Source organism: Lynx rufus, unplaced genomic scaffold, assembly GCF_022079265.1.
Source record: "Lynx rufus isolate CCGP_SWC_20201006 ecotype Redwood Valley unplaced genomic scaffold, mLynRuf1.p SCAF_15, whole genome shotgun sequence".
Lineage (NCBI taxonomy): Eukaryota > Metazoa > Chordata > Mammalia > Carnivora > Felidae > Lynx > Lynx rufus.
In genome coordinates, this window is record NW_025814829.1 from 60,314,245 (window position 1) to 60,332,377 (window position 18,133).

The 18,133-nt window shown below is 43.0% G+C and overlaps 1 protein-coding gene across 5 annotated transcripts in view; it reads right to left on the reverse strand.

Moving 5' to 3' along the window:
• AHCTF1 (AT-hook containing transcription factor 1) overlaps positions 1–18,133 on the reverse strand; it is a 79,845-nt gene that overhangs the window by 40,933 nt on the left and 20,779 nt on the right. For 3 of the 5 annotated variants that reach the window (XM_047077119.1, XM_047077120.1, XM_047077124.1), the window contains 8 exons: positions 15,676–15,883; positions 13,947–14,063; positions 7,688–7,772; positions 5,866–6,016; positions 4,376–4,508; positions 4,108–4,289; positions 3,389–3,450; positions 2,386–2,514 (listed from right to left, as the gene is read on the reverse strand). In XM_047077119.1, the coding sequence (XP_046933075.1) occupies positions 2,386–2,514; positions 3,389–3,450; positions 4,108–4,289; positions 4,376–4,508; positions 5,866–6,016; positions 7,688–7,772; positions 13,947–14,063; positions 15,676–15,883 (1,067 nt within the window). The remainder of the gene's footprint in view (positions 1–2,385; positions 2,515–3,388; positions 3,451–4,107; positions 4,290–4,375; positions 4,509–5,865; positions 6,017–7,687; positions 7,773–13,946; positions 14,064–15,675; positions 15,884–18,133) is intronic. The other 2 variants (XM_047077122.1, XM_047077123.1) reach the window with 2 other exon arrangements.

Here is an 18,133-nt window from a genome sequence, read left to right on the forward strand (position 1 = left end):
AATCAGGGACAAAACAAGAATGTCTGCTGGTACCATTATTTTTCCAGTCTGTGGAGGTTCTACCAAGTATGAGAAAATAAACAAGAGTGGGAAAAGAAATGGAGTCTAGATTTGCTGCCGACTGCGTACCTTGAAAATCTAAGAGATTCTAATTCAGTTAAGTAGTTATTAAGTGAAGACACAAAAGTCAATTGCATTTTTATGTGCTAGCAACAACCATTTGGAAATGAATATAGGAAAAAGGTTCTACTCACAATGAGCAAAACTAGAGAACACTTACGGATGAAAACAGAAAGAAGTCCGTAGGAAAATAACCATAAACTCTTGCTCATAGATGTAAAACAAACCGTGGATAAATGGGAAGATGCACCATTTAGACTTGGATCTGATAAAGATGTCAATTCTCTCTAAATTTAGTATGCGAATATAATAAATTTCCAAAAAGAATTCCAATGGAGGTACTGGATAAAATCATCTTATAACTAATACAAAAAACTGCCTATAAATTGACCAAAAATTACAGGAAAAAAAAGGGCTGCATTAGCAAATATTAAAGCAGTATATTAAAATGGCATAGAAACAAATGAAATGAATAGGACAAAATTAAAACCCAGAAACAAAACCCAGTACATGCAGACATAGGAAATCAAATAAATGTGGTATTTCAGTAGCATGGGAAAAGGACATTCTGTGTTCTGTTTCATAAGTGGTATAGGACAGCTAGACTAAACATCACCTGGGAAAAAAGAAAAAAATCCTATCTTTGTGATTTGATACACAAAGATGAATTAAAGCTTTAAATGTTAAAGAGACATTTGAAGTGTTAGGAAGATTTTTTTTTAAGCCAGAGCTATAAAATACATTTGACCACAAAAATATTAATTTGTATGTAGCAAAAGACACTGTAAGACAATCGAGAAGAAAACAGCAGGGGAAATACCTGTAAAATTTCTGACAAAAAGGGTAAATGTGTATTTCATAAACAACTTCTATAGACAGCCCAGTAAAAAATGGTAAAACCTATAAATATGTAACTAATGATCAGCCAATAATATGAAATTGCATACACATCATGCAATTCGTGTACTGCATGTATACTAAAGGATATGTAAAGAGGTATACGAAAAAAAGGCTACAAGTTAAAAAGTCCTCATAACCATATACACAAACAAACAGATGATGACCCAGACCATGACCCGGGTCTAGACGGAGGCGACTGCCAGCCCCCTGGAAACCTCCCTCTCCTCCTCCCTGATCAGAAGCAAGTCCCACCTCCCCCTACCATCTCCCACGGCGACCACTACCGCTCCCCTGCCTTCTGAAGGAATCATTTTCTTGCTTTTCTTTTTGTTTTACCTCTACGTATGTATCACTGAAGAATACAGTGTCATCTGGCCTATTCTAGGAGTGGTCAATAAAATGTCAATATTTATGTGCCTCTATACACTTTAGCCAATTTTCTAAATTCAAATTATTCACGTATTATTTATATAGTTGGGGAAAAAATACCCAAATGGGTTGGAATACCAGGTTTAAAATAATCACAGAAAACACTAAATGCTGTTTTGTCCACATGGCTGAATTATAGGTAATTTTTTCTCATGTCAAAGTTTTTTTTTTTTTTTAAATTTTTTTTTTAATGTTTACTTTTGAGAGAAAGACAGGAGCGCAAGTGGGGGAGGGGCAGAGAGAGAGAGAGACACACACAGAATCCGAAGCAGGCTCCAGGCTCCGAGCTGTCAGCACAGAGCATGACACGGGGCTCGAACTCACAGACTGTGGGATCATGACCTGAGCCGATGTTGGACGCTTAACCGACTGAACCCCCCAGGCACCCCCTCTCATGTCAAAATTTTAAGATATTATTGCCTTAATTTGACAGTATGTACTTAGAAAAAAAATAATCAGTATGAAATTTCCTAAAGTAAAAGTGTTAAATGGAGCACTTGGCGCACCCAAGTCCTTGAGGATGACGAACAGTTAGCTCTCTGCTATCACCAAGCTGAAGCATTTGGCAGGGAAAGGCAGTTTCCATCCCTGACTCGCCTGGTCTCACGCTCTCGCACCAGTGCTGTTCTCACAGGGGCCAGAAAATGGCCCCTAGTCTGTTTTAACAGCTTCCACTCAGGACAAGCCTGAGGCCGCCATGGGGTGCCTCCTGTCCCATATCCTCCCATACAGCTAAGTGAACCCGCGGCCGAGTTATGGCTAATGAGTCCTAGGAGTATGTGACGTAAACCACACCCAAGACCACAGCTACCGATCATGCAGAGTGAGCGTTACATCACCTGACCTACCTTCGCAGGAATGATCTAGTAGGCTTTTATTACAATGGAAGCTAATAATCTATGACCCAAAGTAAACAAGAGTTAGCAATCGCCTCACCTGAGTTAAGTTGGAAGGCTGAATGTCAACAAGTCTCGGTGACAGAAGGCCAGCCATAAGACATCGATTATAACCATCAGGTATGAATTCGCCGAGAGATGGTCCTGATTTCTTTAAAAAAGTCAAAGTCTGTAAAGATCGATTAATAAACATCAAACGATACACAACTTAACCAAATTTAAGAATAATTAATAAGCTAATCACCTTACTTCACACTTAATATTCTGAATAAAACTAAAAGACGCTGAATGGAAATTGCAAAGACTCCATTTTTACACTTCTGGCAAGGAACAGGGTTTATAAGGTTCTTGATCTAAACCAATGCTCATTAGTTATAAATAGTATTACTGATGAGGGCATTGTAGGTCACTTTTTCTTTTTATGAAAGATAACCCTACTCCTTCCCTAAAGCTGACAGACTTGGTGACAGATCTAAATGAACACCCCCCCGCCCAGGCCCCCTCACTGCCCCCGGCAGTTTGTTCCTCCCGATCTGATGTGAAAGGATCTAATATCAAGTATAAATACGGCATTCATGCACATCTAGCTGATTATCCATTTAAAAATCTGCCATTTTGTGTCTCCCCAGAAAAGTCTTTTTCAGCATCAGTCATCGCCCACTCTGCCAGGCACTGTCCTAGGTACCTCCTTTGCATTACTTCATTTACTCATAAGCTTCCCGAGGAGAAAGAGGAGAATTAAGAGGATGGACAAAAAGGGATGTGGTTAAGGCACTGACCTACTTCGCTATTCTCCTTAAGGTTCAAGTAGCCGACATCCACACGAAGCTGCTAAAAACAGCCCAACTGCAGACTGCCCAACAGCAGACTGCCAGGACAGGCTGTCGGTAACTAACGGCACTAGCGGCCAACATCCCAAACCTAGCGGGACCTTCCACTTGAGCTGAAACAAGTTTGTACAATTAACACTAAATGCAGCTCACATCCACGACCTGACTTTAGCCCGATAAGACACTCTGTCCACAGCGTTAGTTGCCACCTACCTCCTTGTGAAAGCCGTTACAAGTTATACGAACAATTCCTGAGTTTAATAAACAAGTGGCATCTAAAAAGAAAAAGATGAAAAAATATCCGCTCACATATTAGATTTTTAGATGGCACTAATACAACAAAATTTATCCTAAAAAGAGGCTGGTAGGCAAGGTTATCAAGATCACTGCATATAATAAATTTAAAAACGGGGCGCCCGGGTGGCTCAGTCGGTTAAGTGTCTGACTCTTGATTTCAGCTCCGGTCATGATCTCGCGGTCCGTGGGCCACGTTGGGCTCTTAGCAGCACGGAGCCTGCCTGGTATTCTCTCTCTCCCTCTCTCTGCCCCTCCCCTGACTGCATATGCATACTCTCACAAAATAAATAAACTTTAAAAAATAAATAAATAAAATAATTCTCTTATCCTGGCAAGATACCAAGCTGCACCGTAAGTAACAGTTATCTTTTCTAACAAATTCAAAATAGTGATACTTTCTTTATATAACATCTAAGTATTAAATTTCTCATGTACGTATCAAATGAATTTCCTCAGCTGCCCATATATTAACCATCGGTAATGAGACATGAGCAGGTAATTACGCACACGTGCATACGACACACTGTATGTGTACCGTATGTATATGCACACGCATACTATACATATACGTATTTTGCACCAACACGCAGACACGTGTGATTTTTCTTGAAAGGTCATGTTAAGGAAATACATACCAAAATTGTAAGTACTTGGGCTAAAAAACTGCTCAGGAGGTGGGAACGAGGGAGGCACTCCTCGACTCAAGCTTCTCTCGTGCACCAGCACATCCAAGATGTAGTGTGGGGAAGCCTTACTCACGACAGAATCCAGTGACCACAATGCAAAATAGGAGCAACTATGCAGATACTCTCCTGATCTACAAGAAAATTTTACAAAATCATGAAGTCACCGAGCAGCTACACATACAAATACGAGAAGGAGAAAAAGAGAGAAAAATCATACCTTAGCGAGTCTGGCATTTGCGCATGATACCAACGATTTATGTCAAAAAGCCCCATGTACACAGAAGGCTTCCCTTGTCCATATACATTCACCTGCCAGGTAAAGACTGAAACACTGGTGTCAGGAGACAGCGCTGAAAGAAAAGCACGTAGTTTTAAAAAATGAAATAAATCACTGCAAAGTAAAATTACCCCGAATAAAATTTCAGCAACATTTTCTCACAAATTAAGGAGTCTCAACTGCTATTTGATATATCAGAGCACACTTCTATCGTTCATTCTGTAAGGAGAGTGACATTCACTTGTATCTTAACTGTTTTCCTATTTCAAGAAGATCTTATTAAAAAGTACGCATCAGAAAAGTTCTATCCTGGCTTATTCTCACTTAACACTTTGGCAACTTTGATGCAGTGTAGGTAGAAAGCAGAAAATGACTTGGATGAGTATTGTCCCAATAACGGAACACAGTTAGTACCAGAGAATCTCAACAGCCACGACGGGCGGCCTAGGCGCTGGGCTTAATTCCTCAGAGGAATTCTAGCTGAGAAGGACTGAGCCAGCCGTATGGCAAAGGGAGGAAAGACAAGGACTTGGATGGTGGCTGTGGGATGGAAAGTCAGAAACAAAGTGAGAGAAAACAACAGGAGAGAAAGAAGCAAACGTCTGAGACCCAACAAACAGGAAACAAAGCAGAAGAGGGGCGGGGGCAGTGAGAAGAGGTGGAGAGCTCTGCCTGGGGCATTTGTAGCTCCATGTGATGACTGGACCACCTACAGACGTGGGACAAGAACAGAAGACACGCTCAGGACGGATGAAGTGTCCCTGAGGATGAACCCCAGTAAGACCGCCGACACAAATACGGCCCTAGTGCAATTCCCGGGACTGCACGAACCCCTCCCACGGTCCCACTCAATCCTCCCGACTGCCTGCTGCAGAACGTACAACTGTATTATTCCACTCACGGATGGGGAGAGGGAGGCTCAGAAATGTTACATAATTTGTCAAAGGTGACAACCAGTGACACCACTGGGATCTGAATCCGCACTGGATTCTAAACTCTCTGCAACCGTGACTAAGCAAGGCTTGTTTACCAGGAAGAAGGGAGGACACAAAAGGAAACAGAAAAATTAAAGGCATCCAAGGCAGGTCTCAAAAATACACAGAGGGAAGCATTATTCACAGCCTCTTCATTCTGGTCAAAACCAGAGGCCATTTTTGTCCGTTTAGAGAGAGGTGGACGAAAATACAAGGCTCCTTCATTAAGGGTCTCCGAATCTACTCCATTCTTGAGTTCCGTATGGCAATGTGGAGAGTAAGAAATACCTAGGAGCTCAGACAGACCTAAATAAATTTCCATAATTAGTATCTCAATTTGTTAACTGCCAGGAGTATGAACTCTAAAAAGCAGTAACTGTCATAAATCTTACGTCAAGATAAATCTTAAAATCAGGCATTGCACATGATATATATTAAGAGCACTTTTTAACTGACCTTCACTCATACCTTCCTCTCTGTCGCCATGATATCGAAATTTCTCTATACTCTGGCAGCCCAACAGCTTGGTATTACTAGTCTGTCCCCTCAAAGGAAACATGCCACCCGTGAGGTCCAGTGTGTATCTCTCTTCACAGTACTCTAGCCCCTGAAAGATAAAACGTATGCAAATCTTAATAGAATTCTAGGCAAAAAGTCATTCAAAAGTTAAGAATTCTCCAAATCTGGGACGCCTGGGTGGTTTGGTCAGTTAAGCAGCCGACTCTTGGTTTGGCTCAGGTCATGATCTCACTGTCTGTGAGTTCAAGCCCCACATCAGGCTCTGTGCTGACAGTACGGAGTCTGCTTGGGATTCTCTCTTTCTCCCTCTCTCTCTGCCCCTCCCACTCTTTCTCAGAATAAACTTTAAAAAATAAAAAATAAACGTTCTCCAAATTTAAACATTTTTCACACAATACGAAGGAAACACAAAAAGTTAAAGAATAAAGAGAATAAATCACTGAAAAGGGCTCTGAAATTTTACATAGCACACAACACACGAGGCTAAATTTAGTGTCTCGAAAATAGTCACCAACAAATCTAAAGCCGTTATCAAACGTGGGAACCCTGTACTTTGGGCTGCAGCGTAAACTGGACTAACCATCAAAATTACACACAGACACGCTCCAGGCCGGCAAACCTGTTCCTGTGTTCTCAGTGCAATTCTCGCTCTAGAGCAGCAGCTCTTCACTTTGTTTTTGCCCATCAATCTCTGTAAGAATCTAACAAAAGCTATGAGACTTTCTCCCCAGAAACATCCACTGATGACAAAAATGTCACACAGAATTCAGAGACTTCGTGGATTCTTTAAAGCCCGTCCACGTATCCTCAGACACGAGGTTAAGAAAGCCTGTTCCACAGAAAGGAACGTGAGGGTTGACCACACTGCCGTCAGCAGCACGGCACTTCTTCCTCTAGAACTCAGCTGGAAAAACAGTCATCTGAAAGTCCAATGCGTTTACCCGCGTTTACAACTGTTAAGTGGCAAGACCATTTAAAAAAAAAAATTTGTTTTTAATTTTGGGGCGCCCGGGTGGCCGAGTCAGTTGAGCGTCCAACTTCAGGTCACAATCTCACGGTCTGTGAGTTCGAGCCCTGCATCGGGCTGGCTGCTGCCAGCACAGAGCCCACTTTGGATCCTCTGTCCCCCTCTCTCTCCACCCCCGACCCCTCCTCGCTTGCTCTCTCTCTCCAACATAAACATTTAAAAAAATTTTTTTTTTAAAATTTTTTTTTTTTCAACGTTTATTTATTTTTGGGACAGAGAGAGACAGAGCATGAACGGGGGAGGGGCAGAGAGAGAGGGAGACACAGAATCGGAAACAGGCTCCAGGCTCTGAGCCATCAGCCCGGAGCCTGACGCGGGGCTCGAACCCACGGACCGTGAGATCGTGACCTGGCTGAAGTCGGATGCCCAACCGACTGCGCCACCCAGGCGCCCCGTGAGACCGTTTATAAAGTCACCTCATGGCTTACTGCTTTGGTATTAGTGCAACAAGGTGGAGCTGTTTTTCTCTGGTACCAATTAGGTCACAAGAGGAGTCTTGTCTAATCTCATTTTAGAGGACAACGATACCTGGGGAAGTTAAGAGTGCTACCCGGGTAAAACAGCTAGTCTTGTGATCTCTACTCTAACACTCTTTCTGTTATATTATGAATACATTATTCACTTGAATAGAAGAAAAACTTTTCAATATGTTAATATCTTTAGACAAAGACTAAAAAAGGCAAAACAGTGACAAAATGGTAATAACGAACCCGTATCCCCAGTACCATTTACCTCATACAAGATTTGTCCCGATGCCAAACACTTTCTATCACCAAAGGCCAGCTGAAGCAGGTGTAAACTCAAAACGTCCCCTTCACTGAAAGAAACAGAGATTAACTGAGAAGAAACGCTAAATATCACATTCACACATTAAGCATCTCTTACTATCCAGTATGCAACGCTGCACGTGACAAAACTAAGGTCAATGTGAAGAACTTACTTTTATTACTTGGTCGTTTTCACAAAATGCAGTACTCTGAAACAATAACTGATTTTTATTTTTATTAGAAAAAAATTTTTTAAATCTTTTATTTACTTTTGAGAGAGACAGAGCGTGAGCGGAGGAGGATAGAGCAAGTGGCGGAGAGCAGAGCAGAGAGAAGAGAGGGAGACACAGAATCCGAAGCAGGCTCCGGGCTCCGAGCTGTCAGCACAGAGCCCGACGTGGGGCTCGAACTCACGAACCGCGAGATCATGACCTGAGCCTAAGTGGGACGCTTAACTGACTGAACGACCCAGGCACCCCTGATTTTTATTTTAACTAATTCTAATTAGCTCAAGCTGATGTGATTTGCAAACTTTAGGTGACCCCTTACGTGGCGGAGACTACAGCTGTTGGGTCAACATTCCCTCTGCCCTTCTTTCATAGGGAAGTGTTCGTTAGGCACATGGCTGCCTAAAATATGCCACATTTCCCAGCCTCCTTTGCGGCTGGGTGCAGGAGGCCCAAGTTCCAGGCAACAGATGTAAACAGAACTATCCCACGGCAACCGCGTGGGATAAAGCCCTCGGCACGGGACAGCACGTCCTCTGCTCCTCCTTCCTGGTCTCTCCCTCCATCCTGGGAGGCTTCTGGCTGAAATGACGGGGTTGTCCTGTACCACAGCAGGAGGGCTACACGGTAGGGACATAAAGCAGATACCGAACCAGCTGTGCACTGCTCAAGTACAGCATGCGGTAAATGTTAAGAGCACAGACTTTCATGGCACAAAAACAGACACACAGACCAATGGAATAGAATAGAAACCCCAGAACTAGACCCACAAACATATGGCCAACTCATCTTTGACAAAACAGGAAAGAACATCCAATGGAAAAAAGACAGCCTCTTTAACAAATGGTGCTGGGAGAACTGGACAGCAACATGCAGAAGGTTGAAACTAGACCACTTTCTCACACCATTTACAAAAATAAACTCAAAATGGATAAAGGACCTAAATGTGAGACAGGAAACCATCAGAACCTTAGAGGAGAAAGCAGGAAAAGACCTCTCTGACCTCAGCCGTAGCAATCTCTTACTCGACACATCCCCAAAGGCAAGGGAATTAAAAGCAAAAGTGAATTACTGGGACCTTATGAAGATAAAAAGCTTCTGCACAGCAAAGGAAACAACCAACAAAACTAAAAGGCAACCAACGGAATGGGAAAAGATATTTGCAAATGACATATCGGACAAAGGGCTAGTATCTAAAATCTATAAAGAGCTCACCAAACTCCACACCCGAAAAACAAATAACCCAGTGAAGAAATGGGCAGAAAACATGAATAGACACTTCTCTAAAGAAGACATCCAGATGGCCAACAGGCACATGAAAAGATGTTCAGCGTCGCTCCTTATCAGGGAAATACAAATCAAAACCACACTCAGGTATCACCTCACGCCAGTCAGAGTGGCCAAAATGAACAAATCAGGAGACTATAGATGCTGGAGAGGATGTGGAGAAACGGGAACCCTCTTGCACTGTTGGTGGGAATGCAAATTGGTGCAGCCGCTCTGGAAAACAGTGTGGAGGTTCCTCAGAAAATTAAAAATAGACCTACCCTATGACCCAGCAATAGCACTGCTAGGAACCTACCCAAGGGATACAGGAGTACTGATGCATAGGGGCACTTGTACCCCAATGTTCATAGCAGCACTCTCAACAATAGCCAAATTATGGAAAGAGCCTAAATGTCCATCAACTGATGAATGGATAAAGAAATTGTGGTTTATATACACAATGGAATACTACGTGGCAATGAGAAAAAATGAAATCTGGCCTTTTGTAGCAACGTGGATGGAACTGGAGAGTGTGATGCTAAGTGAAATAAGCCACACAGAGAAAGACAGATACCATATGGTTTCACTCTTATGTGGATCCTGAGAAACTTAACAGGAACCCATGGGGGAGGGGAAGGAAAAAAAAAAAAAAAAAAAAGGACGTTAGAGTGGGAGAGAGCCAAAGCATAAGAGACTGTTAAAAACTGAGAACAAACTGAGGGTTGATGGGGGGTGGGAGGGAGGGGCGGGTGGGTGATGGGTATTGAGGAGGACACCTTTTGGGATGAGCACTGGGTGTTGTATGGAAACCAATTTGTCAATAAACTTCATATAAAAAAAAAAAAAAAAGAGCACAGACTTTCATACCGTCTGAATTTGAATTCTTCTTCTCTCGGGCCCGTCTTTCTTAGAACGCCTACTTTACCTGGCTTCCAAGGATACCACACTGTCTTAATGGTCCCCACACTACACTACCCGTAGTCCTCTGCCGGAGGTTCTGCCCCCTGCTTCCCAACCTTCAATCATCTCTGAGGGCAGAAGGCTTCCCAGCTTCTTCTTTTCTCTAGCTAGTCTCACTCTGGGCTAGTGGTTCTCTACCTTGGTTGCTTATTATTAGAATCACCAGAGGAGTTTTGAAAAACTACTAATGCTTAGATAGACCCTACCACCAGAAAGAGATTTCATTGGTCTGGTACAGCCAGACCAAACTCAAATAGTCACATTATCCTGACCTCCATGGCCCTTTGGAGACCAGTTCTACTTTTCTGACCTCGCCCGTGACGGCTCTGCGTTCTACCCTTTCCTGCTCTTGTTGCTTTTCCTTGTGACGTTTTCCTAAGGCCTTTGCAATCTTTCCCCCAGATCTTCCCATGGCTCTCCTCCCTCCCTGTCCCAACCGACTTCGTCCACATCTCCCTAACTACACAATCTGAAATAGCAGTTCCCTACATCACACACATTCTGTATCGCCTCTCCCAGCTTTATTTTTCTGTGTTTAACATCACTACCTGAAATTATGTTAAATATGCGCACTCATATACTTACGAAATATACTCACTGAAATACAACATCTAGAAGAACAGAGATTCATTGGTTATGCATCGCTACGTATCTCCAACTGTCACCAGCACATAGTAAATGCTCGATAATTATGTTGAATGAATAAACACGCGGACGTGAAACAAAGACAAATGACCTCGAAAAGACCAAATACTAAACAGGATAAATTGGATACAACCACCATTAAAGGGACACCAGACAGTTTTTCCATTCAATTTTCCATATTACAAAATTAACATGGCTTTTATCATAATCGATGAGCTCTGTGGCAACAGCTAAGACCTACGCCCGTGTCATCCCATGGTGGCACAGTCACTCCACAGTGATGCTTCTCTTCCCTTTTTTACCCTGTTTAAGTACTCACTCTGGGGGCAAAAAGGAAGGACCATACCATCTGTCCTTCCGATTTAGACTTTCAATCTAAATTTGTATTATTTTCACCTACTTATAATACCAGTAAGATGCTGGTCAAGTCCATGACCAGGGGATGGAAGAAGAGCCTTTGTTAAATTAATCACACACCTTCGTAAAGTGAGAGAGTAGCCTAAGAATGGCTTAAAGCAGGATTCCTGACCTGAGGTCTGCAGGGAGACGACGAGCAGTCTGTGAGCTCCCATGAGTTGTAAACAAGATTATTTCGATCTGTTTATATGTGTATGTGAACAATACATAAAAAAGACACACATGTACACACATATAAATGATACACGTATACGTACACAAATCACACACGTACAAACAACACCTCTACCCACAGAGCGTATGTAACACTCATACACGCATAAACAAATGTAAATAATCCTGTTTACGACGGGAGCTCACAGACTGCTCTTTGTCTCCCCGCAGACCTCAGGTCAGGAATCCTGCTTTAAGTCATATCACACACACACACGAATATATATCACAGCCTTCACCAGATTCTCAAAGAGGCCCACGACCGATTAAGTCAAAGACCAGAAGACCACAAAAATACCATTCTCAAAAATATCTCACATCGGTAGTACTGACAAATGCAACGTAAATCATGTAGGAACAAATAATCCAAATTACCAAATAAATTAACCCTGTCCTATTAAAGGAATAGACTACTAGACAGTGGTTTAAAAGTCACTAGAGAGTTATTCCCATGTGTTACTCAGTGTGTTGTGGGTAATCAAGGTAAGTAAATGCAGGGCATCACTCTAAGAGAAACAGAATACAGTATATTCTGCCCACATTTTAAACTGTGATTCATTTGTGCTTCAAGTGCAAATGCAGTTGACCCTCCAACAACATGGGTTTGAACTGTGCAGATTGCACACAGATTGTTTTCAATCTGCACACAGATTGTTTTCAATAAATACAAAGGGAGATTTTTTGGAGATCTGTGACAATTTGAAAAAAACGTAGATGAACCACACAGCATAGGTATACTGGAAAAATTAAGCCAAAAATTAGACACTGGTACCAGAATACAGTATGTAACACATATAACACACAAAATATGTGCTAATTGACTGTTGATATTATCAGTAAGGCTTCTGGTCAACAGTAAGCTATTAGTAGTGTAGTTCTGGGGGAGTCAAAAGTTAGAGGTGGATTTTTGATGGTGGGGGCGGGGTGGGGGTGAGTCGAAGAGTCAACTATAGAAGACTGAAAACTACGTCAAAACAGGACTCAGGGAAGTACATACAGTTCATGAGGATTTTACACAAGAAAATCAGGAGCAGAGAGTATTCACACAGCTTCCTGATTATAAGAACAGAGTGGGCATCACCTACTGATAATACTACAAGAATCAAGAGTGGTATGGTAAAAAAGAACGCAGACTTATTCACCAAGTTCCAAAATAAGAGGAAAACACTCTAGACCTTAGTGTGGGAAATTTAGAAAAAGCAAAATAAAAAAATCCACATAAAGAATAATAAGTCAGGGTGCCTGGGTGGCTCAGTTGGTTAAGCATCCAACTTCAGCTTGGATCATGATCTCTTGGTCTGTGAATTCGAGCCCCGCGTCAGGCTCTGTGCTGACAGCTCAGAGCCTGGAGCCTGCTTCGGATTCTGTGTCTCCCTCTCTCTTGGCCCCTCCCCACTCACTCATGCTCTCTCTCTCTCTCCCAAAAATGAATGTTAAAAAATTTTTTAAAGAATAATAACCAAACTCATCCTAAGAGGCAATCCTAGGAGGAAAAATAAATACAACAATCGTTTAGATGAAAAGTCCCCTTGCATTCCCCATCCCCCAGAGCCCTGCTTGAACAGCCCAGAAGACTGTGAACCCATCAAACTGCTGCCGCCCCCACTGCACTCAGATGGATGGAAACACGGACCGGACCCCGTGAGGGAGAGCCCAATAGCGGTCTCTGTATTTTCATTTCACTATTTTTTCAGGATGGACAAATTACAAAAGTGGCAAATCAATTCTTCGTTTCCATCACTCACCACAGAGTAAGAAGGTAAGACAAAACCACGAAGTGGGGATGTCTAATACAAAAACCCCAAGAGACCCCAATTCAGGTACCTAGAGCCCAAGGTGGGATGGACTTGGGAGAAAGTACCGGGAACAACGGGTCACCACCGTCATGGGCTTTATCCCACAAGCTTGACTGTTTCATCAATCAAGAAGGAATGAAACATCAAGGAAAAAGACGAGGAAATGAATAGTTCTGCCACTCTAACCCTGGAAATGAGCAAGCTGAACGGATGGAATTCAGCTGCAAGGTTTCTCGCGAGCTATACCTGGGACAAAGTTAGACCCTGTGACAGAGTGAAAACTAACCAAATGAATGCTAGGAGTACACTGGGCCAGGCAAACAGGAGGACCAGAGAACAGAGTCGGGGTCGATAAAAATGAGAGGCACACACAACAGAGAAAGACGGTGGGACGCGAGAACACGGGAGGCCGCAAACCCCGGTGTAAGGCGGCGAGGCCGTCGCCTACTCAGCGCACTGGCTCACTCCCGGGTACGGCAGGCAGACAGACGAGCACAGTGTCCTTACCGCCACCTCAGAACTCACTCAACCACGTGGAAACAATCCCTTCACCTTCAAGATCATTTCAACCACCACTTGCAAATCCACTGAACTATGTCGTTTGCACCGAACGGAGACAACGTACCACGAAACTTTCCAATAGAAATTAACTGCTGCCGCATCGCTGGCAAATGTTTTTAAAAACACGTCTCACGCTTACCTGTCCTGTGTAGACTGAACAGCCCACAGGTAACAGCAATTACGAGGGTCGTTCTCCGGCTCTTGAAAAGTAAGCGCGTACACGGGAACTCGTCCACCTTCCAACTGAGTGTAGTACCTACAACAGGCACAAAAAGTGGTCTGCGTCATACTGTTAACTGGTGGTTTCCTGAAGAAAGAATCAGGGGTCTTGGGACAATCTCGGGTTAGAGCAACTGCCGTTCACGCAATCGTCTCATCTTCAAAGATACACAGGGCGTACCAGGTCACGGCCGACCGTGGGCGCGGCGCTGGAAGGGCTAAAACCACTACAAGGGCGCCTTCCAGCCCCGCGAGTGCCACCGTGTGCTGCTCCCCGGGGAGGCAGCCGTGGGCGCTGAAACCCTGACACAGCGCGTCACCTCGGCTGCTCGCCCCGGGCCAGTTTCCCCATCGCCACACCGGAGCGGCGAGAGCCCGAGGGGCTCCCGTAAAGCACCTAGAAATCAGCCCCGAGAGGCCGGCGCTGGGGAAGAGCCAGAGAGGCCGGTCCTCCAGACTCTCGGGAGCAGTTCAAAGACAAGAGCTGGGAAAAGGTTCTCCGCGCAGAGAGCCAAGGTGGCCTTCCCGAGGGGGCCACCAGGCGACAGCACCACCACCTCATCACGGGTACCTTGCAAAACCCAAACCAAAAGAAAGGGCTCTGAGGAGGTGCAAGGATGGAAGCTACTTCAAGGGCTTGTCATTCTCTGATATTATCAAAGAACGCAACAGTGAGCAAAGGGCCTGGTTTGAGATGCGAGAACCTCGTTAGTTTCCTCCTCTCTTTTCTCGTCCGCTTCAAACGTGGCATAGGGCATACACTGATTACCAAGATGAGCCCGGTAGGTACCAATTTCTTGGCGAGAATAACGGAACAGGAAGTTTGGAAGAGTGACTACTGTTGACTTTTTGGCAAGATAAATTACTCAAGAAAATATTCCAATAGGCCTTGAAAAAAAATGAAGAAATATCAAATTAACAACTTGGGAGAAAAATGGGCATCCGCTTAACTCTGTATAGAGACTAGAAGTCTGTAATGCCTATTTGCTATCTTCCTCAGTAAAGGGCTACTTCCCTCAATAAAGGGTCAATTCCACAGCATTTTAAGGACTTTTTATGAATTTTTTTTTTTAACATAATCTCCACACCCAACGTGGGGCTCAAACTCACAACCTCAAGATTAAGAGCCGCACGCCCTACTGCCTGAGCCAGTCACGTGCCTTCAGCAATCTGAACGCCAAAAATACCAATTTAAAAAGTATCGATACAATCGAGGGAAATTTAAACAGGATAAAAATTTCAAAACATGGTATCTTTTAACGTTGATTTTTAAAAAGTCTCTGTTTTTCCATCAACCAAGAACTTCTACCATTAGCTTTACACGTGTGGTTATAAGGAAAGTACTCTGGACAGAATTTGTACTCTGTAAATATATCGCTTACCTTTACAGAGTGGTGTTTTACTAGCAAATGGCACACAATAACTGAAATGCCTTTTAAATATACACCAAAAGACTCGACCTAAATTCACGTGCTAAGTCATTCCTTTATATCAAGCTGTGATTTCATGCAGTAAGGAATTATTCACACTCAACTGGTCACCTATCCTACTTTTTCTCTTTACGCTAATTTTAAAATAGTAATACCTGAGTACAAGCTATATTCAGAAAGCAGCTACCAATGGACAAACGAGAAAAAAGTTGTACTTACTCTCTTTTCATGCTTTTCATATTCCACAGAGCTAGATAGCCATCGGAAAAGCCCACGGCCAGCTGGTTAGTCCTGCCGATGTAACAGAGCGCCGACGCAGCTGTCCCGGACGGGCTTGCGAGCTGGAGGCCCAGATGGCGCCCTGCCCGCATCACGGTCTCTCTGATGTGCGGCACCTCAGCTGGGATGCCGGTGACGACTTCAAGGTCTGGAGACACAAAGGGAGTAAGATTAACAAATCGTAAAGAGCACAAAAGCGAACGGGTCACCTGCTGGGCAAGCTTCAGCTGAAGACCGCTGTGGTCAATTACGACAAGATCCACGATGACAAAGCAGGCTGACCTATACGACGGCCACCTGTATCTGTTCAAACGCTACGATTTTCAAAATACATTTAGTTGTGTAATTTTTTAAAAAAATCTCATGGTACGTTTTCAAATATTCTCAAAAGTATGCTCTTCTTTTTGAAGTATTAAACGATTTCCTTACTAATCAGAAACAAAGCTGATGGTTTCTTTATTTAAATTTAGAACTAAGAACCTAAATATTCCCTTTGGAGCAGTGGCCGGTTCCAGGTCTGGGGCAGGAAATACAGAAGATGAGCCTAGTTCATCTCGTGCCGGAAACAGAGGAAGCTATCATAGTCTAAAGGGGATTTGTCAGACTAAACGAAGGGGCTTTCATTAGTAAAAAATAACATTTTGAACATCAAAAAAACAATGAAAACGAATGAACGAAACAAGTAAGTAAGTAAACACACACTCATAAAATTTCATGAGTTCCTATCCTGCTCACCTACAAAAGACCTTACTATAAACCATTTTAAGTCCCTGGGTACCAGCTCCTTACTCTGAAAATTAGTACTTAAAGAAATAGTAAGCATTTATCCTGCCTTTTCTGTACAAGCTGTATTTCAGGGTAAACAAACAGCCCTAGTTAATGAGAAACTTCTTCCTTAGATTAACAGAATTTCAAAATCATCATTTTTGTATCCCCTAATGAATGAAGAGATTGAGGTAACAATCTCTACGGATGAGGGCTGCCTGGGTGGCTCAGTCGGCTGAGCGTCCGACTTCGGCTCGGGTCGTGATCTCGCAGTCCTGTGAGTTCGAGTCCCACGTCAGGCTCTATGCTGACAGCTCGGAGCCTGGAGCCTGCTTCAGTTTCTGTGTCTCCTTGTCTCTCTCTGCCCCTCCCTGCCCCTCCCTAGCTTGCACTCTGTTTCTCTCTCAAAAATAAACATTAAGGAATTAAAACAAAACAAAACACGCTCTATGAATGGATGAAACAATGAATTTAAGTAGGGTTTTCAACACTGGCTCTACTGACGCTCGGGATCAGATCAGTCTTTGCTGAGGAACGGTCCTATGCGCTGTGGGATGGTAAACTGCATCCCGGGCCTCTGTCTACCAGATGTCACTAACACCATCTCCCTCCAGGAGCGACAACCAACAATGTCCTGAGACATCATCAAAGATCCCCTAGAGGGCAAACGTCACCCCTGGTTGAGAATCACCGGGGTGATCTCTAGTCAGAGCTAAATGACACCACGTGTAAACACTCCGATAATTCAAAAATGTGGGGCATTCTACCAGATTAACTTCTTCAGCAAGGCAGTGGTACTACAAATAGAAAAGGAGAGGCGAGGGGGAGGACCACTCTATGTTCAAGGATATGAGACGTAACTCACATGTGATGCGTGGACCTTGTTTAGATCCAGACTCAAACAATACAAATGCAAAAAGTTGCCCTAGAGGCCATCATAGCAATCTGACTTACGGATTAGTTACTAGACTACACCAAGGAGTTATTATGAACGTAGTCTGGACTGGTAATGGCATTGTGACTATATAGTGAAACAGCCATTATCTGCTTTAAATTAATTCAGAAGCAAAGGTGGGGGAGAAGGAAAAGAAAAAAAGACACTCATGGTAAGTTCTGAAATCAAACTTGAATTTAGGTTGACGGACGTGGAAATTCTTACATTCTTCTATCTACCAGAAGATGTCTGAAATCTTTCATAAAAAGGAAAAATACTCAGGCCCATGTAGTGATATAACCCTTGTGAAAGGGCAGATTCCCTCAATGCTGTTGTTATGAAGAGGGGAAAAATCATGTATTGTACTTGAACGATTACCTTCCTGATCCCTTCCACTTCAGATTATTTTTCCAAAGAGCAAGTGACTAAATTTTGCCAAAATAAATAGCTCATACAATGGAATAACGTAAACTTACTCTTACTCAAGAGAGTAAGATAGACTCTACTGATGTGGAAAGATGTACAATACCATTAAGGTTGAAAATATTATAAAACAGTATTTATAGTATAATAAACATCAGAAATTTCATTTTCTATGTTACGTGTATACAATGAAGTCCAAATAGTTATAATTGTAACTATTTATCTTTTATAAGCAAAAAAACCAATTTTGCATTAAACCCCAATTTTTTATTCAAT